General features: G+C 41.1%; 1 protein-coding gene across 2 annotated transcripts in view; it reads right to left on the reverse strand.

The window, feature by feature from the left end:
• TAOK1 (TAO kinase 1) overlaps nucleotides 1-26,784 on the reverse strand; it is a 247,468-nt gene that overhangs the window by 37,654 nt on the left and 183,030 nt on the right. For both annotated transcript variants that reach the window (XM_030185736.1, XM_030185737.1), the window contains 5 exons: nucleotides 23,415-23,549; nucleotides 19,023-19,259; nucleotides 10,106-10,234; nucleotides 8,065-8,268; nucleotides 7,402-7,641 (listed from right to left, as the gene is read on the reverse strand). In XM_030185736.1, coding sequence (XP_030041596.1) covers nucleotides 7,402-7,641; nucleotides 8,065-8,268; nucleotides 10,106-10,234; nucleotides 19,023-19,259; nucleotides 23,415-23,549 — 945 coding nt within the window. The remainder of the gene's footprint in view (nucleotides 1-7,401; nucleotides 7,642-8,064; nucleotides 8,269-10,105; nucleotides 10,235-19,022; nucleotides 19,260-23,414; nucleotides 23,550-26,784) is intronic.

Genomic DNA, 26,784 nt, shown 5'->3' on the forward strand with positions numbered 1-26,784 from the left:
ATGCTGGGCCACGCTGGGTGGGGAAGGTACAGAGAAAGAAGTCAGACATGATAGGGACCCAAAAGGGAAACATTGGGCATGGGAGAAATATAGGGATCGAGACAAGGACACAGAGAGGCAATGGTGGACAGGGAGAGGGTAGAGACAAAGAGGACCAATGGGGGGGGGGTAGGGACACAGAAAGGAAATGCTGGACGTAGGGGAATCATAACGTCAGAGAGACAGGGGTGATGCTGAACATGGGAGGAGGGGGATAGGGATAAAGAATGTAGATGTTGGGCAGAGGAAGGGATATGCTGAACATGGGGACAGAGACACAGAAGGAAGATGAATAATGGATATGAAGAGAGAAGAAATGTCATATGGACAGAAGACCCTGGCAAGGAAGTTAAGACAGAGGAAAGTAGAAACCATAGATGGAACCATTAAAAAAATATATATATATCAAATGACCAGACAACAAAAGGTAGAAAAATAATTTTATTTCTTATTTAGTGATTATACGAAGTCAGTTTTTGGAATGTAAAACTGCCAGAGCTGGTATCAGACATGGCTGAGGTCCATGGCAGAAATTTGGGAGGGAACGCCAAAACTCTGTACCAGGCTATGTCTTCCAGGTTCAGGCAGGCTGAGGCCCCCTCTGCCTAAGGAGTACATACAAATGACTTGGTTGCACCTGCTTCCAACACTATCCCTGACATCTGGTATCTTTATATTTTGAACTGTATAGGGAGAAATGCATCTATTTTCTCTGGTGGTGGTCTACATGCAAGGTTTCAGTTTAATTTCTGTCTACATATTTGTATTTCTAGTTTGCGGTCATTTATTCTGTATTTGGTATTTGTGCTATGTGTGCATGGCCAAGATTAGGTATTCTATTAGCCTTAATTTTCTATGAGGCAATCTGTAGTAATTTGGCTTGTTTAGTTCTCCCAGTAAATATGATTGATGTTTTAGGGCATGCTGTAATATTTAGAACACTGCCTTTCATAGGTAGGGCCCTTGTTTTGAAGTTACTGCAGCATGGTAGATGTGGCTCTATGACTTAAGTGATTGTTTTGTAGAGTTGTAAAAACTTCACAATATGCCTGGTATTGAGGTGGTTTATGTAGTGTTAGTGAGTTTATACCAGGATCAGAAATGTCTATGTGGTGAATTTTACAGGGAAAAAATAGTGCTACCTGTATGAGGTGTGTGGGAGGAGAAAAAGGGTGCGGCCTGTGTGGGATACTGGGGAGATTTGTACTAGACAGTTGCACGGGGACAGAAATTTCACCCGTCCCCATTGGAATCTAACCTGTCCCTGCCTGTTCCCACTGGAATCTCCTTTATCCCTGTCCATCCTCGCAAGTAATCTCCTCCATCCCTGCCTGTCGCCTGTACTAAAATATCTCAACTTAACAGTAGCCCATGTTGATTACTTCCCCTCTCAGTGCTTATTGGGATTTCAATGCTATTAACCATATCTATTAATATTTTAATGCTATTATAATTGCTAAACTAGATTAGAAACACAAGGAAAGAACAGGTAGGCTGGTCTGGCACAACATTTCCTTAGGAACCCCGAGGGACCTTGCAAACCTGGAGGGGATCCACGCGGGAGTCCTGTGGACCTGGAGGAGATTCCTGCTAACCCTGTTCCCATGCAGCTCTTTAATTTGTACTCCATTTAGTTGTAGGCAGATTAGAAATAAATTTATTTATTAACAAATTAATGAACAAATACATAAATTAATAAACTAATTAATAAATTGAATAACTAGGTAAGGTGTTACTGGGGAAGGAAAAGAGAAAGGGGTGTGTTGGTTGATTCTGAAGGATGTGTGTATGTGTGGTGGGGAGGGGTCAGGGGGAGGGGCATGGTGGTTGTAGATGTGTGAGGCAGAATGAGATGGCAGTATGCATGGGGGGGGGGACGCCTACTATGTGTGTGGAGTGGGGGGGTCAGAAAGAGGTTGCAGTGACAATTGGGTGAGGGCGCAGAGAGATGAACTGGCTGGGTTCACTGGGGAAAGAGGGAGGGACAGGTTGGCTGTATGTGTGTGTGGGGGGGGGGGGGGGGGGGGAGCGGGGAAGGACACAAATATTCTGGCTGTGTGTGTTTGAGACAGAAAGAGGTGGGGACAGGTAGGCTTTGTGTATTGGAGGGGCAGAGAGAGGGACAGGCTGGCTGTATGTGTGTGTGGGGATGGAGAGAGATTTTGCCTGAAGTGGTGTGTGTGTGAGTGTGTGTGGGGGGGGGGGGGCAGAAAGAGGTGGCAGTGTGCATAGCAAGGGAGGGGGTCAAAAGAGAGGATCAGGCTGGTCAAGTTGAATTGGGGCTGTATATATATGTGTGTGTGGGAAAGTGCAGAAAAAAAGAGGTGATAGTGAGTGAGGGGGCAGACAGATGGAGAGGCTGGTCATGTGCACTGGGGGGACGGAGATGGATACACTGGCTGTAGGTGTGTGAAATGTGTGGGGTAGAAAAAGGTGTCATATATTGGGAAGGGTCAAGAGAGAGGGGACGATCTGGCTATGCGTATTCAGGGACGAGAGAGAGGGATAGGCTGGCTGTATGTGTGGGTGTGAAACAGGTGGCAGATAGATGGACAGGCTGGCTCTGTTTGTTTTTGTGTGTGCGCGCGCGCGCAGAAGGGAGCAGACAGGCTGGATATGCGCACTGTAGGGACAAAGGAATGGCTTTATTTTTAATGCTTTATGTAGTAAATCCTGCCATGTTCCTTATACTCTTCTCCTATATCTCTACCCTTTTAATACTATACATTTTAGTTTAAAATGCATTTTCTGGCACTTCACTTATGTGGCCAGTGGCCAATGACTAACAAATGACACCTTTGTGAAATTTGGTTTGGCAAGCCATGAGGATGTAGGTAGGGTCTTTGTTTTGGAAGTTAGTGCAGGCATGGTAGATTTGATCTAGGTCCTGAGCGACTTTTTTTGTAAGGTTGTATTACTTCACAATATGCTTGGAAATGAAAGCATTTATGTTGAAGTTAGTGAGATTACACTAGAATTAGAAATGTTTCTGTATGGTGAATTTTATGGGGAAAATTTCTGGCTCTGCACCCACTGTTGGGGGAGGGCCAGGGGGTTCTGTGGATGCAGAACTTGTTTAACTTTAATACTTTATGGTGTGCTGCTGGGGGACTGTGCCTCTTTGCTTCACCTATCAAGGTGGTGCTGTCACACAGCTGACAGCATGCTTTGGGAAAGGAGATTGCTGGCTTCTGGGACCGATTTACTGAAGTTCCTTTGCTCACAGACACAGAATAAGAAAAGAGCCTAGTAAATCAGTTCTAAAAGTGCTACTGCTGATCTGTGAAGGAATTCTCCCCCCTCCTCTTCTCCTTGCCTTCCTCCCCCCACCAAAAAACAAATATCACTGCAGACAGTACTAGAAGGGTGAGGAACGAGAACTGAGAGAGGTCTTGACTGCTAGCTCCTAGAATTAATAAAAATATGTCAAGGCCTGTCTTACCATATTTATTGGACTTAAAGCACCTTAGTCATGTGACTGTAATCTTGTCCTTAAGAGGCTCCCTTGCAGCCTAACCTCACAGAGGACATCAAAATCTCCTGTCTGGAAACAGAAAGCAAAATACTGTATGTGGCCTGACAAGGATGCAGTGCCATCTCTGATAAACTGGTCAGAATTCTGAAGATGGCCTTTCTCACAACAGGAACTTCTGAACATGAAGAATACCCACTGTGTCATTTTGTAGAGATTCTACATCATGCCTTGTTGGTCAAGTACTTATCCAGTCTGACCTGAAATAACATCAGCCTACTCTAACACTACAGAACCTCAAGACTTAATATATTTAGTGTATTACCTACTCATCCTAACTACTTACTCACAATCACAAAATTTGGAAAGAAAAATTGTCAATATACAGAAACTACATGCCACAATATGAACCTATGTAAATCATATTAGAATTTCAGATTAACCTATACCAATATAACAACTTTAAAGATAATGATCCTTAAAATTGGAAAACTACAGGCTAAATACTATTTTATTCTGATTTTCTTATTTCAGAGTGGTATATTCTGTCTCCTTTAGCACTAATCAAAACACTTTATACTTTAAATAATATGAAATTTACTTTTCCACTAGATCCTAGCAATATGTCACAGTAGAAGAAAAATCATGACATACTCAGGGAGAAGAATATAAATTACTTATGTCTAAAAACTGGCACACTGCACCTCCTGTACTGACATCATCTGGATCTGAGCAAAAACAGCAAAGTGTCCACGTATTTCATCTTACCTGCTCGCATGCTTCTGTAAAATATACTATTTCTAAATGACATTTCAAAGTCAAAACTAAAAAAAAATGTAAAACAGACACAACGAGAAAGTAATTATTTAACAAACAAATAAGTCTCCTAAGTTATTTTAAAGATAGTGTGTCAAATCAGTGACAACACAGCATGTAGTCTATGTCCCCCCCCCCCCCCCCCCCCCCCCCATCTGTAATGGATTATGACTGGCGTATCAGGCAGGTTCTCTCCTTTTCTCTATGATACATTATCACATTGCACTGAGTGAAATTCAAATATCAAGCATGAGGCTTATGTTTTTTTCAATAAAGTTGAAGACAGATAAAAGCCAGCAAGCAAGCTGTAGGTATTTATTGTGTATTAGCTCCTGGGAAAGAATGTAACCTATGAGAAAGTAATTTTTCTCTGAATAATCAAGCTATAAAACAAAAATTTGGTTAAAAAAGGCACCAACTATACTATCACTTTTTATACCTGAGACATGCTACCTAGAGATTAATTTGGGAACATAATCTGTGTATCTAAAACCTTCTTCTTGGTGTGAAGAAGGTTTTAGATACACAGGAGAATGGGGTAATACATGGAAAAATAGGCTGTACTGTAATGATGGGCTACATCTTTCTGTGAAGGAAAAAAGGATCCTTGGGGAGAAATTCAGACAGTATGCGTCTAGACATTTAAACTAGAGGGTGGGGGTGACAAAAGGAAACAGGGGATTTCGGAAAGTCACCCCCAGAATAAACCTGATGGCAGAGGGAAAGGTCATGTAAATATAAAAAACCACCCAAACTCACTAAGCACATGGAAAGCTATGTGCACAAATGCTCGTAGTCTAAGTAAAAATGTTCAAGTCTTGCAAGCCCTGATGTTTGAAGAAAACTTGGATACTGTTGCTATTACGGATACGTGGTTCAACGATTCTCACGAAAGGGATGTGACCGTTCCGGGCTATAATCTTTTTAGGAAGGAGAGGGCCGAAGCGGTGGCGGAGTGGCTGTGTATGTGAGAGAGAATATCAGAGCGGCTGAAATGTGAGGAACCTGGGGAAAAGAAGCTTTATGGATCGTCCTGGAAAGAGAAGACAGAACCTGTATCCACACAGGAGTTATCTACAGACCTCCTGTGCAAACGGAGAAGTTAGACAAGGATCTGATAGAAAATATTCAAAAGATTGGTATGAAAGGAGAGGTGCTACTGTTGGGAGATTTCAATTTGTCTGACTTGGATTGGAACGTCCCGTCTGCGGAATCGGAAAGAAGTAGGGCAATTGTGGATGCCTGTCAAAGTGCCTTGCTCAGACAAATGGTGACGGAACCCACGAGGGAAGGGTCGATGCTGGATCTAGTGCTCACTAATGGAGGTAGTGTTTCCGATATCCGGGTGGGTGCCCACCTATGTAATAGTGATCATCACACCGTATGGTTTGACATAAGAGCAAAGGCGGAGTGCAGACGCACAAAACTCAAAGTACTGGATTTCAGACATATTGATTTTGATAAAATGGGGGAATACCTGAAGAAGGAGCTGTTGGCGTGGGAAGGCATAGGAGAAGTGGAAAAACAGTGGTCCAAGCTAAAGGCTGCTATAAATATGGTGACTGATCTTTTTGTGAGGAAAGTAAACAAAAACAAGAGAAGCAGGAAGCCTATATGGTTCTCCAAACAAGTAGCTGAAAAAATAAGAGCAAAAGAGACTTTGTTCAAGAAATACAAAAGAACGCAAAGCAATTATCGGATTAAACTGAAAGAAGCGAAGACGGAAATACGGCTAGCGAAAGCGCGAGTGGAAGAAAAAATGGCTAAAGATGTAAAGAGAGGTGACAAGACTTTTTTCAGATATATTGGAGAGGGGAGAAGAGATAGGAATGGATTTGCGAGACTGAAAGATAATGAGAATGGCTATGTGGAGAGTGATGAAGATAAAGCGAACGTGCTAAACAATTATTTCTCTTCGGTGTTCACGGAGGAAAATCCTGGAGAAGGACCATGGTTGGCTGCCAAGGGAACATCTGGGAATGGAGTGGATACTGCACCGTTTACAAGTCGTTGGTGAGGCCACACTTGGAGTATTGTGTTCAGTTTTGGAGGCTGTATCTTGCTAAAGATGTAAAAAGACTGGAAGCGGTGCAAAGAAAAGCTACGAAAATGGTTTGGGATTTGCATTGCAAACCGTACGAGGAGAGACTTGCTGACCTGAACATGTACACCTTGGAGGAAAGGAGAAACAGGGGTGATATGATACAGACGTTCAAATATTTGAAATGTATTAATCCGCAAACAAACCTTTTCCGGAGATGGGAAGGCGGTAGAACTAGAGAACATGAATTGAGGTTGAAGGGGGACAGACTCAGAACTAATGTCAGAAAGTATTTTTTTCACGGAGAGAGGGTGGTGGATATGTGGAATGTCCTCCTGCGGGAGGTGGTGGAGACGAAAATGGTAATGGAATTCAAACATGCATGGGATAAACACAAAGGAATCCTGTTTAGAAGGAATGGTTCCATGGAATCTTAGCGGAGGTTGGGTGGCGACGCCGGTAATTGGGAACAAAATGGGAGCTGGGCAGACTTCTACAGTCTATGTCCTGATCGTGACTGAATAGATAGGGATGGGCTGGAGTGTAAATTTTACAGGGCTTTCGATGTTAGCTTCAGAACTTAGTACAAGAACAGTACTGGGCAGACTTCTACGGTCTGTGCCCTGAGAAAGGCAAGGACAAATCAAACTCGGGTATACATATAAAGTATCACATACCATGTAAAATGAGTTTATCTTGTTGGGCAGACTGGATGGACCATACAGGTCTTTATCTGCTGTCATTTACTATGTTACTATGTGTCAGTGCTACAAAGTGAAACTCTTAAGAAACATTTCACACTTCTTCAGCAGAACACATACACACACTTTCTTCTCTCTCAAATATTTAGTACCCACTAACATACGCATACTGTTTTTACTTCAATGCTTTCTCTGTTAACATTTCCGTAAAAAGTTGGTTACCCTTTTAATGACCTCAAAAGTCAATTTCTAGCTGTGTTGGTCTCAATCTTTCACTAGCAAGGATTTTCCCCCCACCCTCTCCACTGGGACCTACATTCCACAACCCATACCTTCAGACTCTTGGGCTGCTGTCGGACTTCCATAACATGCTTGCGTCTCAGCTCCCGCTCCCTCCGTTTGTTGTACTCCAGCTGATTGCTTAGTTCAGTTTGGTGCTGCAATTTGATCAGCTCACAACGCATTCTCTGGATCGTATTAAGATGCCGAAATTCCAACTCCTGCATGGATTCATGCTGCCGTAGCAACATGGCATGCTCCAAGTCCTTCTGTGTCTGTCTCTTATTCAGTTCCTATGCCACAAAAGTACATGGGAAGGAAACACTTAATTGCAGTCATTTTGGCTAGATAATACAGCAATTTGTATATTACTACTTTGGTTGTACCATGAAAAATAACACTAAATCTGGTGAAAAAGGTAAAATGAGTATTAATTACAGACTGGTTAAAGAAGCCAATATTTCAACTGGCCTGCAGTGCTATCCTCTGTCCACTTCAGGCTGCTCCCTCAAATGCAATGAAGCTTGCTAAGCACTGACAACATTTTTAAGACAACTGCTAATGTGCTCAAAGAACAGGACAAAAGTACAAGAAACATTATAAAAAGAGCAACAAGGATGAAATAGTCATTCCATCACTAATCTTACTTTTGATAAACTTTATAAACCCAAGATAACTTTTCCCTCTTTCTACAAGCCTATTTCTCCTAGGCTCACCTCCCTAACCAGGTCCTGCTCCAAGTTATGGCGCCCAAGCAACATTCGCCGCTTGAAGCGGCGACACTCTAGATCAAGGTACTGCCTCTGGCGACGCAACAAGTTGGCCTCCTCCTCTGCCTGGAAGTGCTGAAAGTTCTCCTTCTGTTTGGACAACCATTCTTGTTTTTCCTTCTTTGGAGTGCTCTGATTTTCATTCAGCTCCTGACAACACAAAATCAGTACGTGAATACATGCACAAATCACTGAGAAAGCACCTAGGGCTGTAACCCCTGGAAATAAACAAGAAAACAAAGTTAGCCTGTATGCCAAGCAACACAGATGTGGACAACAAACTGAAGACCACCATTATATTCACTGCATACAGTTACTTATGCTACACTGTATTCTGGTGAGCATGTTTACTAAATATCTACAAACAGTGATTACTTCCAAAAATATTTCTTCAGGAAACTCACAGTATTTTTTAAATTATTTTTTGAAACGCTCTTAACTTATTTTCTCATTTTTATATTTATTGATGGAGGAAAAGAGCCTCAGTCATTACTGGAGCTTCAGTAGCGATGGTGAAAACTTTATATTGTAATGTTCTCCATCCAGCTGCATTCTATCATTGGCTCTAAAAAAAACTTCTGTGTTGATTTATAATTAAATTTTGTTTTTCTTCACTGAAATTTCCTTATAAATCTCTAATCTCCTGAACAGGAACAATTTAAAACCCATATACTTATATTTCTGAGTGAGGGAGAGAGACACTAATCTTTTGACAGGACGATCCCAACGGGAGTCCGTTTCACTACCACTTTGTCAGGGGAGGTCCTCTGTTTGGGGGCAACTGCTTTGTTGGGGCGGGAGGGGAGATAAGTTGGGGGTTAAAGGATCATACTATATTAATTGTACTAAAAATAACAATTTCTTCTGCATTGTATGTTATGAAGGGCCAATGCATCACAGGAACAATGATGCTCAGGCTGTCTGTTGTTGAAGTGCTTCCATTAAAAAGATCTGAGCATAAAGATAATGCACAAACATTTGGAACACTGCACTACAGCAAAGGGCATATGATTATAATTTAAATTCTGCATATTACATACAACCAGGATGCAAACCAATAGGGAAAGAGAAATAGGATGAGGTTTGATATACTGCCTTTCTGTAGTTACAATCAAAGTGGTTTACATATTATATACAGGCACTTATTTTGTACCTGCGGAAATGGAGGGTGAAATGACTAGCCCAGAGCCACAAGGAGCTGGAGTGGGAATTGAACTCAGTTTTCCTGGTTCTCAGGCCACTGCACTACACACATTAGGCTACTCCTGATTGTATAAAGTGAGTTAAATGGAGGACTTATGTACAAAATAAAAATTCATTTGGTATCTATATCTTCTATGTTCATTAAAATTTCTGTTCCCTCTCCTCCTCAACTTCACAGACTTGCAGAATAAGGAGAAAGTGTCATCAGATGGCATCATGAACCAGAAAAGCTAAGTCTGAGTCATGGCACACTGATGATGGAATTACCTACGTTGCAACTGATGGACTGCCTTCCTATAGCTTTAATAGGAGATGGTGCCATATCTGTAATTACTCAGTTCATCAGCTAGCAAATCATCTACCTCCACAGCAAATAAGCTAGTTTCCTTTTCAACATCAGCCTTATGGATTGGAGATTGAGGATAATATTTGAAGCTCCCAAAATGCTACGATTATAGCATATGCTTACATTTGGATAGGACCCCACTATAATAAAATACTTCATTAAACTGAAATTCTGAGTTATATTTGTTATGAAGCACCTAAAGATTTTACATTTATAAGTGCTTTTCAAATTAGCTTTTATACAAAACGACATGTTTTCTAAATGACACTGGGGCTAAATAATGTGAGCGCTATAGAATGAAGGCTGAAGAAATCATCATGACAACCCAGTTGCTCACACCTCCCCCCCTTCATAAAACAGATTACTGCACTGAGTTGACTGTTAGTCCGTACACATAGGCCAGCACACCATGTGCCCTTTCACATAAGGTTCTTGCACCTCTTTAAGCTGCTCTTTGCGGAGTTTGTATTCTCGTTTCTGGGATTCCAGAAAACTGCTCAACTCTTTTTTCTGCTGTGCCTGGATATGCTGCTGAAATTTCTTCTCTTCATTTGCCATCACTTTTGTCTTCAAACAAAATAAGAAAAGATAAAAATACGTCAGTTTGTGTGACTTCATTTACTTTCACTACAATTAAGATTTTTGTGTGAATTACTCAAAGGCAGCTCAAAATATTCAAATCTAAGGGCCCTGTTTACTAAGCTGCGATGTAGACACGCTTTTTAGCACATGCTAATGCTAGAGACACCCATATATTCCTATGGGTGTCTCTAGCGTTAGCGTACACTAAAATGTTAGAGCGCCTATAACGTGGCTTAGTAAACAGTGTCCTAAATTTATTAACCAAGTAATAGTTTGTCATTCAAATAAATGTTATATCTTTACTCCTTTTTTGAAAATGTATCTATTGGGCAATTTAATCATATTATGTGGTCAGTACTTTAATCTAAATTATGTGTTCATGCTTAAAGAATATATTACAAATGGATTCTCTTCATATAAGATTTAAATTGGTGACCAATCATCAAAAGATATATACTCTCAAATATAAACCAATGTGATGAAAAACACTTTAAGCTAATTCAGATGGGTTTGATTAAAAAGCATTGGTCAACTTGTGTACTCAGCATGAGCAGCAGGCTCAGCATTAGAAACATTGTTTCATGTAATCAGGCGCTGCTGTTGCATAGACTGTTGATAAAGCAGCTCAGGAAAGAGAAATTAATTTTAAAACAAAGAATGTTTTAGTAAGTATTTGAAGATATTATCACAAATTAAGAAATTTCTGAAAAGTACTGCACATAGAAAAATAAATTAATTCCTTTAAATACTGATGTTCATTTTAGAAACACTATTTGCGTTTTGGGTGTGCCGTATATCTAAATTCAGATTTTAGAAAGCTGGGTTATACACGTCCAAAATGTGAACACCATAACAAAAAATTACTTTTATATTCTGCAAAATTTCAAGACAAGAAACCGGACAGACCAAGACATATATTTTACAATAAAACAAAATCATAAAAAAGAATACAATCCTAAAAAATTAGAAACTACAAATTTTCAAAACAAATAAGTCTTAAGCGGACATCTAAAATCTAAATACTCCTACGCCTGTAATATCAATGGAGAAGCTTCTTTACCTAACTTGGCTGCCTGAAAAGAAAGCAGAGAGTCTACACATCTCATTCTTCTCTTACCCCTTACAGAAGGAAAAGCAAACAAATTCATCAATCGGGGAGGTTTTACTGAATAATACAAAACAATTTCCTAAATAAGATGGTGCCAATCCATGAGAAACTTTATATAGCAGACAAAAAAAAATTATGTTTTAACAATTTTTATTGATAGACATGAAAGATCATAAATAACAGTAAATTTATAAAAACTATTACAGTGCAAACATAACTTCTGCCTCTCCCCTCCTGTAACGTTCTTTTTCCCTTGAACTCACTTGACCCTCCGAGCCATTAGCCAAAGATAAAAGGCAAGAAATTAAAACAACCCACCCATGAACTCCCCCCCCCCTTTATATCTCCCATCATTCGCAAAAAAAAAAAAAGACATACTACAGATAAACAAAATCAAGTAAAGTATTACATAGAATTATTGATCAAACCACAACCTTCTGGGTGCAGGGACTGAAGATATGGATCCCAAATCGGAAAAAAACTGCTTTTGTCTCTTAGGGGATCCTCTTGCATCCCTAGCCTCCCAGGTCACCAACAGGTGCAACTGGTTCCTCCAGTGCCAAAAATTTGGAGGCTTAGGGAATATCCAATGTTGTAAGATATATTTATGCACCACCAGAAGAAGTGAGGCATTGCCCTTGTTTTTGCCACTATATGTTCCCTTTTTGTCCAGGAAGAACTGTTCTACTGTACCTGCATCCCACTTCCCCAACAGTGTTTTAACACATCTGTTAACGGACAGCCAAAAACCCTGTATTTTGGGTCAGCTCCATATTGAGTGAGAAAAAGAGTTAGGCTATCTCCCACATTTAGGACAGTCAGTGGTCTGCATCCCTCCTACATGGTATAATTGAGTCTGGGTAAAGTAAGCTCAAAGTAACACTCTAAAGTAGCATTCCCTCTACTGGTCAAACTCGTCAAGATATCAATCTATTAATGAGGTGCCCAAATCCACCCCCATCTATGTCACAATTTATCTAGGTTCTTTTTGGGTTCCCACTTTATCAGAGCTTGATGTACTCCGGAGATTGATAATCTCTCTTCTGTAAATCCACGCACCCCATACCCCATCCTGTGATTCAAAAGCTCAGCGCTTATGGCGGCTATAGAGTGTTTAACCTGATAATGGGCAAACCTGTTCCCCCAGGTCACCCCAATACGTGTCTGCAGTTCCTTAAATGAGATCAAAGCACCTTCCCTGCCCAGCATGTGCTCTAGTAGGAAAATACCTTTTAGTTCCCAAATTGCAAAAAGAGGATTATCCAACCCCGGATCAAACCTCACATTTCCCTTATAGAGAGCTGATCTGTAACAGCTGCGTCCACACCATACAGCCCGCATGGGGCCAAGTAACAAGTTTTTATTAAAGTCCTGAGGAACGTGGGCCTTTGAATGATGGAGTAAGGAATAAAAATTGTGGGGTGCATAATACGCTTTCTCAAACTCCAAAGGGGGATATTCTGATGTATGTTGGAAGTTCACACAGGGTAGTCCCAGTCCCCCGTCGCCATCCCCCCACCAAGAGTGAGAATCTCATTTTGGGATTTTTTGTGGGCTGAACAAAATTTGGATAGTAGCCAATCAAACCCCCTCAGGTCTTTATGTACGAGGCAAGGTTTGCAAAAGATACAACCATTTCAGAAATATCATCATTTTCACCAAACTAATCCTGTCTAATAACATCAATGGGAGATCCCTCCAGCTCTCCAATTGCTTTTTGGTAGTCATCATCAAATGTGTTACATTGAGCTGGTAGAGCTGGGAAACACCTAGAGCTAACTGGATACCTAAATACTTAAAGGAACCTTCCAACACAATGGGAAGCTAAACCGCCAGTCATGTCCCAGCTGCAATGATGAGGGCACCGCTTCAGATTTAACAAGGTTCAAGTGGAATCCCGCATAATCTCCATATTCTTGAAATATATCTAAAGTGCTTGTAGGGATTCACAAGGGCGTGTGATATGAATGAGGTGGTCATCAGCGAATGCCACTAATTTAAAACAACGGGGACCCACTATCACTCCATGGATTGCTGGGCTTGACATAAAATCTTGATTAGAGGGTCTAAGGTCAACACAAACAAAAGTGGCAAAAGTGGACAGCCCTGTCTTATCCATCGAAATATTGAAAAATCTGGAGAATCTACCCTATTGACCATCAATCAAGCAAGAGGAGCTGAATACAAGGTTCTAATTACCTAGAGAAAGTGACCAGAGAAACCAACACCAAGCCAACACCTAAAAGAGAAAAACCCAATGAACACAGTTGAATGCTTTTTCTGTGTCAAAGCTAATTAGGAGTGACTGTAGATCCACCCTCCTCCCCACCTCCAGTGTTGCCAAAATCTTTTGCAGGTTCTTGGCCACCGATCATCCCTGGACGAAGCCCACCTGATACTCATGAAGAAGAGATGGAAAAATATTTACCAATCGGTTTGCCATTATCTTGGCCAACAGCTTCACCTCATAGTACAGGAAGGATATAGGCCAATAGGATTCAGGGATAGCGGGATCTTGCCCTGGTTTAGGGAGCACAATATGCTAGATTAAGTGATGCTGGGAGGGATTCTGGTGTAATAAACTGATTGAAGAGTCTTTTAAGGGGCCGCTCTTGGGCCTCAACCACTGTTTGACAGACGTGGTTTATTCCATTGTATGTCACTTGCAGCGTGGCTAGATATATTAGAGCGAAGTGAATCTTAGCTGAAAAAAATCAAGAGCATATGGGTGCGAAGGCCTTTCATTGTGCCGCAACCTTATTAATCTTGAAAACATAATATGCGCTTGTTCACATATGTCAAAGATTTCCCTGAGCACACTGCTTGCATGATGCCATTTTTATGAGCAAAATTGAGTACCTTTAATATAACCACCAGTGGCATAGCCAGACCTGACATTTTGGGTGAGCCAAGAGCTGACATGGGCAGGCACTATGTATATAGGTGTTTGAGACCTACTAAATAATGCCTTAAGAATGCACTTGATGATGGATTTCTAAGTAAACAGTCTGCCCAACAGCTATCCTGCATCAATATAAACTATATACTTAATGGAACAGACATTTTTTAAATATAGTTTATCCCATTACTTAAACTTGACCAGATATGTCTACTATAAGGCAAACATCTCAACACACATTACAGTGTCCTGAAAAATAATAACAAGCAAATGGCACATATCCTTCGAACATTGCTTTGCAACAAATGCAAAATAACTGATTAAGCTGTATTTATAAAACAGGTAACTAGCTTTGAAGTCTCTTTCTTTCCTCTGGCTCTACTGCTTTCTCTCCCTTCTGAGACTGACGTTCCCATTGGAAAAGCCAGACAAGTCAAACTCAAAAAGATCCCCACATGAACTACATGCACACAGAATCTCTCACCTTGGTCACATACAGAACACAGACCACCCTTTACCAATTGTAAAATAAAGGACCAAAAATTAGAAGTCATACAGATGTCAGGTTACACAGTTCCAGGCTGGAGATTTTGGGACAGTCCTGGTTTAGACTTTATAACCTACAGAAGTGTAGGATTTGCAGTGCCTGATCCTACCCATTGAAATCACTGTTGCAAATCCCATAATGCACCAAGATGGGATGGTCAGAAATCTAGGACTGTCCCAAAATATCCAGCCTGGAATTGGGTAACCTGCAATCTCTGAAATCAACCTGTTTCACAGCATAGCCCTGCCCTACCTCCCCTCCCCTATAGTCTGCCATCAGTCTAGCCCTTCCCTGGCCTTCCCAATCTCCCACCCCCACCCAGAAGCCCAGAATATAACAAAAAACAAATTTAACCTTGGTACTGCAGAGCCCACACCCTCCCAACAGCATGAAATAGCAGACTGTGGTTTTTTTCTATGTTTGTTTTTAACCTGGACACTGCAGAACTCACCCCCATCCAGACGCCGACCAGTATAAAATAAATCTTTTTCTTTACCTGAAGTCTGTCTCTCCTGGGCATGGCAAAAAAGTTTTCTTCCAGAAGTTTACTGTCCTGGATGAGACCCTAATCAATGTCCACATGGTGCAGGGCTGGAGAGACAGCCTAATGCTGTGGCAGCTGCTGACTCCTAGTGTTGGTCTGTGGCTGGATGAGTGCACAGATATCCCCTAGCTGCATGGGACGAGTCCCACTTATTTAAAGGCAGCACCGAGGCTCTGGACTTTGCTGCAGATCTCTCTGTGTCCTGGAGAATCACTAATAGTAGAGACCCAAGATGTGCCAGAATGATTTGCGAGGACAGGCACCAGGCAGTGAGAGCAGAGCATAGGAAAAACAGCCTACCCTAGCACAGCACCCCCCTCCCATGCCCGAGCAGCAGCAAATGAGGCAGGAGGGCTGCTGCTTAAGTGCTTAACAGGTACAAATCACTGAAGCTACTGCTGCAACAGGCTCTCAGATGAGGCACTTCCTGTTGCACCTGGTTGAAGCTGAGCTAATGAGCAGCAGCTGTGCAGGCTAAGTGACGCCTAGGAACCCGATTGATGATCAGACTGAGAATGGGTGGGCCTGAAGTAAGAATGGGTGGTCCCACCTGTAGCTACACCCCTGATAACCACTCTCGGTTTGGAAGCGATAGTCTGCTTGGGGCCCACTCTGTGTGTACGCTCCACTCTTAATGGCCCATAGCAATCTGGGAGTTGTAGTTCTCGCTGTAGCCACAATTCAAGAAACCCAATCAATTCTTTGTTTGCCAACAATTCAGGTAACCTGGCCAATTGGAGATTATTCCTCGATCTGTTCTCGAGGTCTTCCACTCTATCTTCCAGCGTTTTCACCCGCTGTCGTAATTGTGACTGAGTGTCCTCCACTGTCGAGACGTGATCCACTAAAGCTCCAGCCCTGGTTTAAGGCTTAAAAACTCATGCAGTCTTTAGAGAGTTCTGCTGAGCTTGCACACACTCCAGCTAGGAAGTGATCGGGCTGAGCCTCCTTTCCAGCATCTCCTCCAATACCGAGGTCATCTCCGCAGTGACCTCCGCTACTCAGGCTGGATTTTCCTAATGGGACATACACCCCACACTGACATACATGTATATCTTCTGGGCACATACATGTGTATGTTCTGAAATGCCAACATACACATTTATGTTATTTATGTTATGATGGTCATGTTATGCAGTGGACATGTTTCTGCTTTCTCAAGATTGAAAGCCCCTGAAGATGGACGACTAGAGGCTTTCAGCTTATCCTCCGGCAACCACTGTGGCTTAGATTTCCCCCCCCCCCAGTTCTTTCACCAGGTTACTGAGATCTTCTCCGCATAGCCACTTGCCCCAAAAGGGCAGTTTAACTAGATGTGACTTTTAATGATGCATTTGCTGCCCAGTGCTGTAACCAGAGTTGCCAACGTGCTGTGGCAGGCAAAGTCATACTGCAGGCTGTAACTCATGTCACATATAGCATCTGCCAAGTAGGCCAACCCATCTTTCAGCTGGGCATTATGGCAGCCTTCTTATGTTACTGACTGCTGATGTCCCTTCAGAAATGCTCTTGCCACAAATGACCTGCACACTGTTGCTTGAAGGCCCAAAGAGGCCACATCACAGATTTGTTTAAGTGAGCCTTCTAGCTTCCTATCCTAGCCTTTTAGTGCAATGCCCCCTTCCACTGGTGAGGTGGTCTTTTTAGTCACTGCTCTAACTAGGGAGCCCACCCTGGGAAGCTGAAATTTATCTTTCTCCTCCAGAACTAGCAGGTAGAGGTGAGCCATGACTCTTCCTACTCTCAGCCCTGTGTCCGACGAGACCAATTCTGCTGTAATCAGAATGTCTGGATGCACCAGGAAGGCCTTAGAATGACCTCCAAACCCTTTCATCATCGACAAAGATGGAACTCCTGAAGAAGAAAGCTCCTCAATGGAAAGCACTGCCAGTGACACAGAAATAAGAGTACTGAGCTCCTCTTTATGAAACAAACTCAGTGCTTTCAGATCATCCCCTTCCTCTAATGGTTCCTTCAACGATGGCTCCTCTGAATAGACAAAGGCCACATCAAATAAGAAGCAGAGATAGTCTCATCTGTCCACACCTGGCGGTCTAAATGAGATCTCTTAGGAGCCCGATGGGAACTCTGATTATCCCTGCTTCAGTAAATAGGCCTGCTTTAAGAGCAAAACTCTGGAGAAAACAAAGATCCCGATGAAGCTGAATGCAAAATGGCGGCTGTGCTCCACGCGTGATTACCCAGAGGCTGCTCCTCACTGCCAGTGGCCTCGACAAAATGTCACCAGCTCCCACACTCTCCTGCATAAAACTGCACATCAGTTCTGCTAAAGAGCCCAAAGACCCCAGCATATTTGGATGCTACACCAAATCCAAAGATGTGGTACTGCAAACTGTTTCTTCCTCGTCCAGCAGGATTCCTGGCTTGCACGCACTGCAACTCCTTGATGCCAACAGCCAGAACAGTACTTAACTGAATTCCCATTCACCTTGTCACCAGTGCAGCACAACATGTCCCAAGTGGTAACTCTAGATCCCTCCCCTGCATCAAGTAGAACTTGCAGTCCTCCAAGCAGTTCTGACTCAAGCTCACAGTGTACACTAAGTCTTACTACAGATGAGAAAGGCTCAGGATATACTCTGCCCCACACTCTCCAGCAAACTTCCTTTCCTTCACTTTTTTTTTTTTTTTTTAAAGATTGTTGTGCTGGAAAAGGAGCTCACCACAGGAAACAGGGGAGAGGTGAAAGGCAGGAAGAAGTAAAACTGCAGGGCACCACAGAGGGATCTGAAGACCTCCATATATGACTCTGCAGATTCAAGCCACCCACAAATCTCAATTGGGGACCAGCTGACCAACTAGACCAGGAGTAAATCACTCAGAACCAAAGGCTGAAAAGTGTGCTCACTTACCTGCTGGAGACAGAAAATACTGAGGAGCTGGACTGGATGCCAAGAGAGATACTTCTCAGCTCCGTTGTCAGTTCTTTATCTCCACCTTCTAGTTGATGGACACAACTATCCCCCACAAGTTCTGTAATGAAGCTAAGTAATGGAAAAGCCTATTGCAAGCGCTGTGAAGTGTTTGCATTCCTGCACTGCTGAATTCTATGCACATCCTGCCCCCTCCGATTATACTTCCTGTTGCTGCAGGGGCAAGACACGCAGAGCCTTCAACAGTGCAGGGACAGAATGTATAATGCTTCTAGTTTTACTGTGGTTGCTGTGCCACGGAAAAGGAGCTGTGGTGCCAAAGGTAGGGTTGAGGAGGGGACATGCTGAACCAGAGGAGGAGGATAGGAAGATGCTGCACCGATTAGACAGAGGGTAGGGAGAGGAAGAAATGCTTGACCTGGTGGGTGTGGATGAAGAGACTGAAGAGAAGATGCTGGACCTGGCAGAGAATGGGAGGGGAGGACAGGATAGCCAGGAACAAGAGAAATTTTGGGAGGGAGGAAAAGAGGGAGAGTATTCTCTTGGCCAAAATTTGCGAAGTGAAGCATGATATGCAGTTGCAGGTACATGGAAATTGACAAGCATAACTGGAGGGACCTTTGGGTCTTTCTTAGAAATCTTTGGAAACATGTTTCAGTGTCAATACCATCATATAAAATGTTACCCATCATTGTGACTAGGTGATTCGCCGCATCTTTACAGAAACATTAGAAAAGTACTCTCTTCTCATTAATTTCATATTAAACCTTTTCCTTCCCACCTCCTTTTCCATGGCTACTTGGTGTTTTTTAATAAGCTTCTCCATTTCAGCAGCAAAGTTGTTACGCTGGGTTTCCAGATCTTTGTCTAGTCGAAGGCGGTGCTCATCCATCTCGGCCTTCAGCTTGTTCTCTAGTGCCATCAACTGCTTCTGGTGTTGACGCCTCATGCGTTTATAGCCAGACATCTGTTCTCGAAGCTCAGAGTCCTGCTCATGTTCCTGAATTTGCCTTGTCACCTGGACAGCAAAATATAAGAGGAAGAATCAGATAAATTAGAGCAAACATTTTATACTGCAGAAACTAAAATAAGACCATATGATTTCACTAGCAAATTGTATCTTTGACAAGTTTTTCTTCTAGGAAAATGCGTTTCAAAGAAAGAACACCACATTTTCTCATAATCTCAGTCCTTAATTGCATTTATCAATTTTCTTACAGTGTAGTTAAAGTGTAAAAAATAAAATTGTACTATTGTCCAGAAGAAAGCACTGCCATGCAAAGAGGTTCTGACTAGACTGGTAACTCATGTATGGAGGAATATGTGGCAGACTCCAGTGAATAAATAAATTGAGAATGTGAACTGAGCTTGATTCCCAACTAGAGTTTATTTCAGATACTGAAAGGTAATCTGCATATATCAGTTCAATAAAGTACACTGCTAAGGAAGGAAGTGTCCTATTTTTGTATACTATAAAATTAGTTTAAACACAAGATTACAACAGCTGCCATATTATATCTAATCCAAAACTGGTAAAATAACAATATGATAAAAATACTGGTTCACTGCACACCTACCTTACAGTCCTTAGATATTCCTCAATGGTCAAATTTATTTCAAATTGATTATACATCTTATCAAAAAACGCTCCAGGCAAGAAGCCTAATGGTTGAAGCAGTAGACAGAAAACCAGAGAAGCCTAGTTAAAATCCCACTGTGGCTCCCTGTGATCTTGGGCAACTAGCTTAACCCTCCATTGCTTTAGGTACAAATTTAGATTATAAGCTCACTAGGAACAGGAAAATGCCTAATGTGCCAGGATGCAACTCACTTTAGCTACAACTGAAAAAGGTCTTAGCTAAATCCAATATTCCTTCCTTTTGAATTATTTCTTGTGTTTTTAGCAAACTGTTTAGAATGCAAGAGAGGTGGCATATAAATAAATAAAAATATAATAAAAAACAATCAACCTCACCCACACCTAAGCATTCCACCAAAATACGTTCACCTTACTGAAAACCTCCACTTCTACAATGAGAAAGATCCCATCCATAATTAAAAAGTCAAGTTTTTAATCATGCCCTTTTCAACCTAACAATCAACAGATGAATATTCGACAACTGGGTCCTAAAAACACACAAGCTGTCTTGTATCACCGATATAGCAAGCACAATAATGGCTGTTAAGAACAGCGAAGCATCTCTATACCATATATGGTACTAACACAGCAGCAAGATACTGAGGTTTCTTAAAAGTGACTGCTTGAAAACCCAGACACAAAAGTTTAATTCTGGTATCCAATGGAGTGACTCCGCGGTCAGGCTGACATGCCCAAACAATTTCTTTCCAGTTAACAGTCTTGCAGATGTATTTTGTAATAATTGCAGTTGATTCAGTTATCTCTATGTGGCCTTCCAACGGGACAATTACAATAGTCCTGTCTATTAAGAATAATAGCATGAACAATTGTAAGTGGCTCTTCCTTCTGAAAAATGGTTTAATCTGTTTAAGCACACATAAAATAGCAAAACTTCTTCTTACTGCTGATTAAGTGTTTCCTGTACAAATCTATACCAGAGTCTAGAACACCTCTGAAACTCTTAACTCAGTGGTTCCCAAACCTGGTCTTGGAGTCACCTCAGCCAGTCAGGTTTCAGAAAGAATTATAAAGCTTAGAGACACTGAATACACTGGTACCAATTTGTTTTGAGGTTGCTTAAACAATAGGTTCATCCATTGGAGAGGAAGTGGAAGGTATCAGGGACAGAAAAGGACTGACAAACTTAAGTTGTATGCTAAAGCTACTGATAGAGCCAGACAAGTGTTTACTGCTGATGAATTGGAGTCTATCAAATAGTCCAGCTGAAAAGGCCAGATATTACAAACAAGATACAAATAGGCCTAATAGCTTATTTCAGATACCGAAAGGGTCCTCAAATCAGGGTTTGCTTTCCCCTTATGCAAACATTAGAAAGGTTGTCAGTTCGGTCTGCATTATTGTTTCCAGCCAAAATTGAGGCAACTAGAGCCTACTTTAGGGAATTTTTACTAGGGAACCACTGGGAATAAGAATGATAGAAGACTTAAAGATTAAATTTTGATATTATTCCTGTGATGGACATGTTTTAAAGGTTTGTTTCATTTCATGTCACAGAAATTACATATCAGGTAAAATAATATAGGGCTCAGTAAGTGTAGCAGCTCTGTACACTCCAGCTGGCATAGAGAAGCCTTAAAATATAATCAGAGGAAGCATTAGACTTAGAAAACCTTTGCAAAAAAAATCACATGAGTTCTAATTGGAAAAGCAATCATCTTTTTCATCTTTATGTTAGGGGTGGGGGGAAGCTTGCCTAACACAGAGGTGTACTTATGCAGACTACCTGTTTTCAAGGGTGAGACCAGAGCAATATTGATGCTGACCTAGATTACATAAAATGATGGCACCTAAGGAATGTTTATTTGTAAAAATATTGTATTCCTCTATGATAGATGGAGACCTCAGTTGTTCCCAGTTTTGCAGATGCTAACTGCTTCTTGCTTAAGAAAAAAAAAAAAGCAAAGGCTGAGGCTAATTAGTAGATATTTAATTTAAAAACAGCTTCCCCAAATAATCATACAAAGCGGTGTACATAAAAACAATCAGTACAAATTACGTTATTTCTGAGGAAGAAGCATAAGCCACATTACCAAATGATAATCACATTTCATCGCAAACTACTAAACTAAATAAAGTTAAGCACATCAGCCTCGGGGAAAACTCAAAATTTCACATTCTTTCTGAAGGTCAGTAATTCGTATTCATGCCAAATTTCTAAGGGAAGACTGTTTCACATGTGTAGCACTACCACTGAAAAAGCACTATGGCACCTGTATTTCTTTTATGGAAAAAGGCAACCAACATGATACAGGGGATAGAAGTCTCCTCTATGAGGAAATGTTAAAGAGTTTAGAGTTCTTCAGCTCAGAAAAGAGAGGGCTGAGGTGAAATATGCTAGAGGTTTATAAAATCATGAGTGGAGTGGAACAGGTAAACACAAATTCTCTATCTTTTCTTTCAACAAGTACAAAGTCTAGAAGACATGCCATGACATTACTAAAATTCAGAGAAAATTTTTTCCCCCGCCTCTTGATGCGTAATTAAGCACTGGAATTTGTTAAGAATGTAGTAAAAGCAGTTGGTATAGTTGGCTTTAAAAAAAGGTTTGGACAGGTTCCTGGAGGAAACGTCCAAAACACAGTAATAAATTTAGACCTAGGAGAACCACTTCTTATAGAATCGTACACTGTTTAGGATCTTGACAGGTATCTGTGACCTAGATTGTCCACTGTTGGGAAATAGGATATGGAGTTTGATGGACCTGTACAGCAATCCTTAAGTACTGTTTGAAGTACTAACAACTGTCCTTAACGAGAACAAAGGTAACTAACTGGAAGAAACCAATTCAACATATCTTCCTTTTAGGCAAGGCATTGTAAATGCAAGACCTCAAAAGATACTAGCACCAATTTGAACAGAATATGTTCCACGATGAACAGCTAAAGGAAAGCACTCAACAGAGGTTCATATTAATTCACTGGTCACTTCCAGTTACAATCTGAGCAGCAATATTTTGTAACCTTTGTAACCTCTTGTAAACCTTCGCTGGCAGCCCAGCACAAATTTCATATGGCAATTCCCAGCTGTTATAATTACAGCTAATAAATGCAAAAGTTGAATAGCTATAGCATTTTAATTTTAACTGATAATATTGTAAGAGATATTGATATAATCGCTTTTTTTTTTACTGTAGTTGCCTTGGGCAATGAAAAGGTAGTTAAGAAGTTTGCTAATTATGTTAGATACTTTCATAAGCTGTCAAAAACTAGGAGGGTTTTACATTTAGCGTTTTCAAGAAAGATCTTCTGCACAAAGAATTTATAATATAGAACAGCTGACCCATGTTACTATTGCTCAAAATACTGATGAAATGCATAGTGCAGGAACAGTGACAGTACTGCCTTGCAATGCATAAATCATGGATGAGAAACCACCTTTGAAAGAAAAAGTGAGGATTTATTTACCAGGTGAAGTAACAGTGAAGACAGATACCTTTGGTAAATTCTTACACTTGCAAAGATCTGGAATTTGTTTATTAAAAAGGAAGAGGAAAGGAAAAGAAAGCAAACCCACCAGTGAGGCTGTGCGTATAGTGGCAAAGTGCTCTCTGTTGCGATAGTGAGATTTGTGCCGAGATACTTGGGGTGGCGACTGTGGCTCTGATGGTCGAGTTCTGGGGTCCAATTCTTCTCTGTAATTTTCTTCTTCCTGAATAAAAGAAAGAAAACAGTATATTGAACCTAAAAGAGCAACTTTCAGTACAACATTCACGAATCATTATGTACCATCCTTAACCTACTCAAGCTGCTGAAAATACAAAATTACTGAACACCTAGAAATACAAGGTTTAATAGGACAAGGTCAACATGAATTTCAAGGAAAGTTTCGCCTCACTAATCTACATTTTTTTAAAGATGTGAATAAACGTGTGGATAAAGGTGAACCAGTTGATATGGAAGGGAATTTCTGAAAGAACGTCCAAGTCAGAATTGGAACATCACGCTCATAACGTGTAAAAAAAAAAAAAAAAAAAAAGTCTATCTCACAGCCATTTTTGAACAGGAAAAAAATTGAAGGGGGGGGGGGGGGGGGGTTCCTGATTGAAATTACTTGAGAACTCCCAAACTAAACAGCCAATTTCCAACACAAAATGTCTAAATTATAATCACCAAAAACCAGGAACAAGGATGTCTGTCTGGCAACATTTGTACAAAAATGGTCACACAGACGCCCCGTGCAGAGCAGAGGGACAACCTAGCGATCAGTGCAGTGGACTTTAATGCAGTGCTCTCGGGTTCAAATTCCACTGGAACTTTGTTATTTTAAATGGTGAGCTCTCCAGAGAGAAGGAAATACTTATTGTACCTGAATGTGTACCACCTCAATAGCCCTCAGGCTTGCAGATGTCTTATACCTATTGTACCTAAATATTAATCTCTGGTTCTGGAGAGCTCACAATTTAAAGGTATTAAAAAAAGAGAGAGTTGAAGAGGGATTTGAACCTGGGTCCCCTGGTTTACAGTCCACTGCAGTAACCACTGGGCTAACCCTTCATACCTGCTTGCTGCTGTGTTCAGAATGCCAATAAATACCTGATGGCAGGAAGTCTAGTTTCCCTTTCCAGTGTCACTTTCAGGGGTGAGGGGGAGGGACAGTAACCACTGGGGGTTTAAGGAGAGGGGGGGGGGGGGGGCATGCCTTAATCCTTCCAGTGCTTAGCTATTCAATCAGAGCACCTTTTAAACCCTAGATGCAATTGGAACAGGTCAAACTTAGGGCACCCTTCTTTTTTGATTTGGACATTCTTCCTGTTCGATTATCATTGGATAAACAATGAATTCTCTGTAAACCTGGAAGGTATAATGGGGCAGTTCTACAAACTGGAGAAGCAAATCTCCTGGACCGGATGGCATTCATTCCAGAGTACTGATAGAACTGAAAAATGAGCTTGCGGAGCTATGGTTAGTAATATGTAATTTATCCTTAAAATCGAGTGTGGTACCGGAAGATTGGAGGGTGGCCAATATAACGCCAATTTTTTAAAAAAGTTCCAGAGGAGATCCGGTGAGTCTGACGTCGGTGCCAGGCAAAATGATAGAGACTATTATTAAGAACAAAATTACAGAGCATATTCAAAAGCAAGGATTAATGAGACAAAGCCAACATGGATTTAGCGAAGGGAAATCTTGCCTCAGCAATCTACTACATTTCTTTGAAGGGATGAACAAACATGTGGATAAAGGTGAGCCGGTTGATATTGTGTATCTGGATTTTCAGAAGGTGTATGACAAAGTACCTCATGAAAGACTCCAGAGGACCCCTCCGAAGCGACACCACCTTGTAGTGGTGGAGGGGCTTCTGTGTTTCAATGACTCAGAGGGCTATGCTGAAGGGTTACCCATATCAGACAGGCCTCTGAGGAGAAACCAGACAAAGAATGTCCCAAACTGGGAGAGTGGTAAGATGGTGACCTGAAGTTCGTATGCCCAACGGCCCAGCTGCCCTCTGAAGTTCCGTATTCTTTACATAAATTTCCTCGCTGCAATTGCAGTTACCTTAACTGAGAGGAAGGGGACAACTGGTGGTCAGCTGCCGATGGCCAGCGTTTTGTCCCCTGAGCAGCAAGTGCAGGACCGTCGACGCTCTTAGACCTGGAAAAAACAACTTCATCGCTCCCGAATTATTCAACCTACCATGTCCAAAGGAGTGGAGGAGTGATTTAGAGGCATATGCTGAAATAGAGGAGGTTTACAGCAGAACCCGAATTGGCGGAACCACTCCTAAACACCTAAGCGAAATCAACTTGGAGTTTTTGGCTCCCGTGGAGGTTACATTGAATAGCATCTGGAAGGCGCTTTGGGACCTAACGGTGGCAGTAAATAATTTTGTTTCAGATATAATTTTATTAGAGAGTTACATGGACAATATAACTGAACCCTTTGAGAGTGAAAATTTGACATAACAAATGATTCTACACGAGCAAGAAGTGGTTATGATTTTGAAAATTATAATAGACCAGAAATTTTGAATAATAAAATGAATATTATTATAGATGATTAATATTGAGATTATTGTTTTTCCCAGAGTTACGGGTATGACTCCTAAAGTTTTCCTCAGAAATATTTCCTAAATTATTACTTTAAAAGGAGTGAAGCCTGTGAAAACTGGGATTACTTTAATCAGTGGGATTTGAATTACAGACTTAAGTATATGTATTGTTAAATAACTTCTGGTTTTTAAAAGAGAAAGAATGTAATTAAATGTATTATTTCTAACTAATATTGGACAATAAGTATGTTTTCAATGAAATGATTTGACTATACACCGTATTGGCCTTGAAGAAGCCAACCAGATGATCAATGTGGAATAATGAATTAGATGAGTAATATCTGGGGATAATCAGGTTAACACCACTTTTTTTTTTCTTTTTACTGTTTAATTGATCTCCTTGTCTTGTTTCACTCTCCCTATTTAGTGGTCTAAGGAAGAGAATAGAACTGCCTGACTGAAATAATTCCTATATATTACTTTCTCTGTATTTCCGGCAAGTTGTTTTATAGCTTGTAAAAATTTAAATGTTTATAAATAAAAAATTAAAAAAAAAAAAAAAAAAAAAAGAGACTCCAGAGGAAATTGGAGAGTCATGGGATAGGAGGTAGTGGATTAAAAAGTGGTTAAAAGATAGAAAATAGAGAGTAGGGTTAAATGGTCAGTATCCTCAATGGAGAAGGGTAGTTAGTGGGGTTCCCCAGAGGTCTGTGCTGGGACCACTGCTTTTTAACATATTTATAGATGACCCAGAGATGGGAGTAACTAGTAAGGTAATTAAATTTGCTGATGACACAAAGTTATTCAAAGTTGTTAAATCGCGGGAGGATTGTGAAAAATTACAAGAAGACCATACGAGACTGGGCGTCTAAATGGCAGATGACGTTTATTGTGA

This window comes from Microcaecilia unicolor, chromosome 13 (genome assembly GCF_901765095.1).
Source record: "Microcaecilia unicolor chromosome 13, aMicUni1.1, whole genome shotgun sequence".
Taxonomy (NCBI): domain Eukaryota; kingdom Metazoa; phylum Chordata; class Amphibia; order Gymnophiona; family Siphonopidae; genus Microcaecilia; species Microcaecilia unicolor.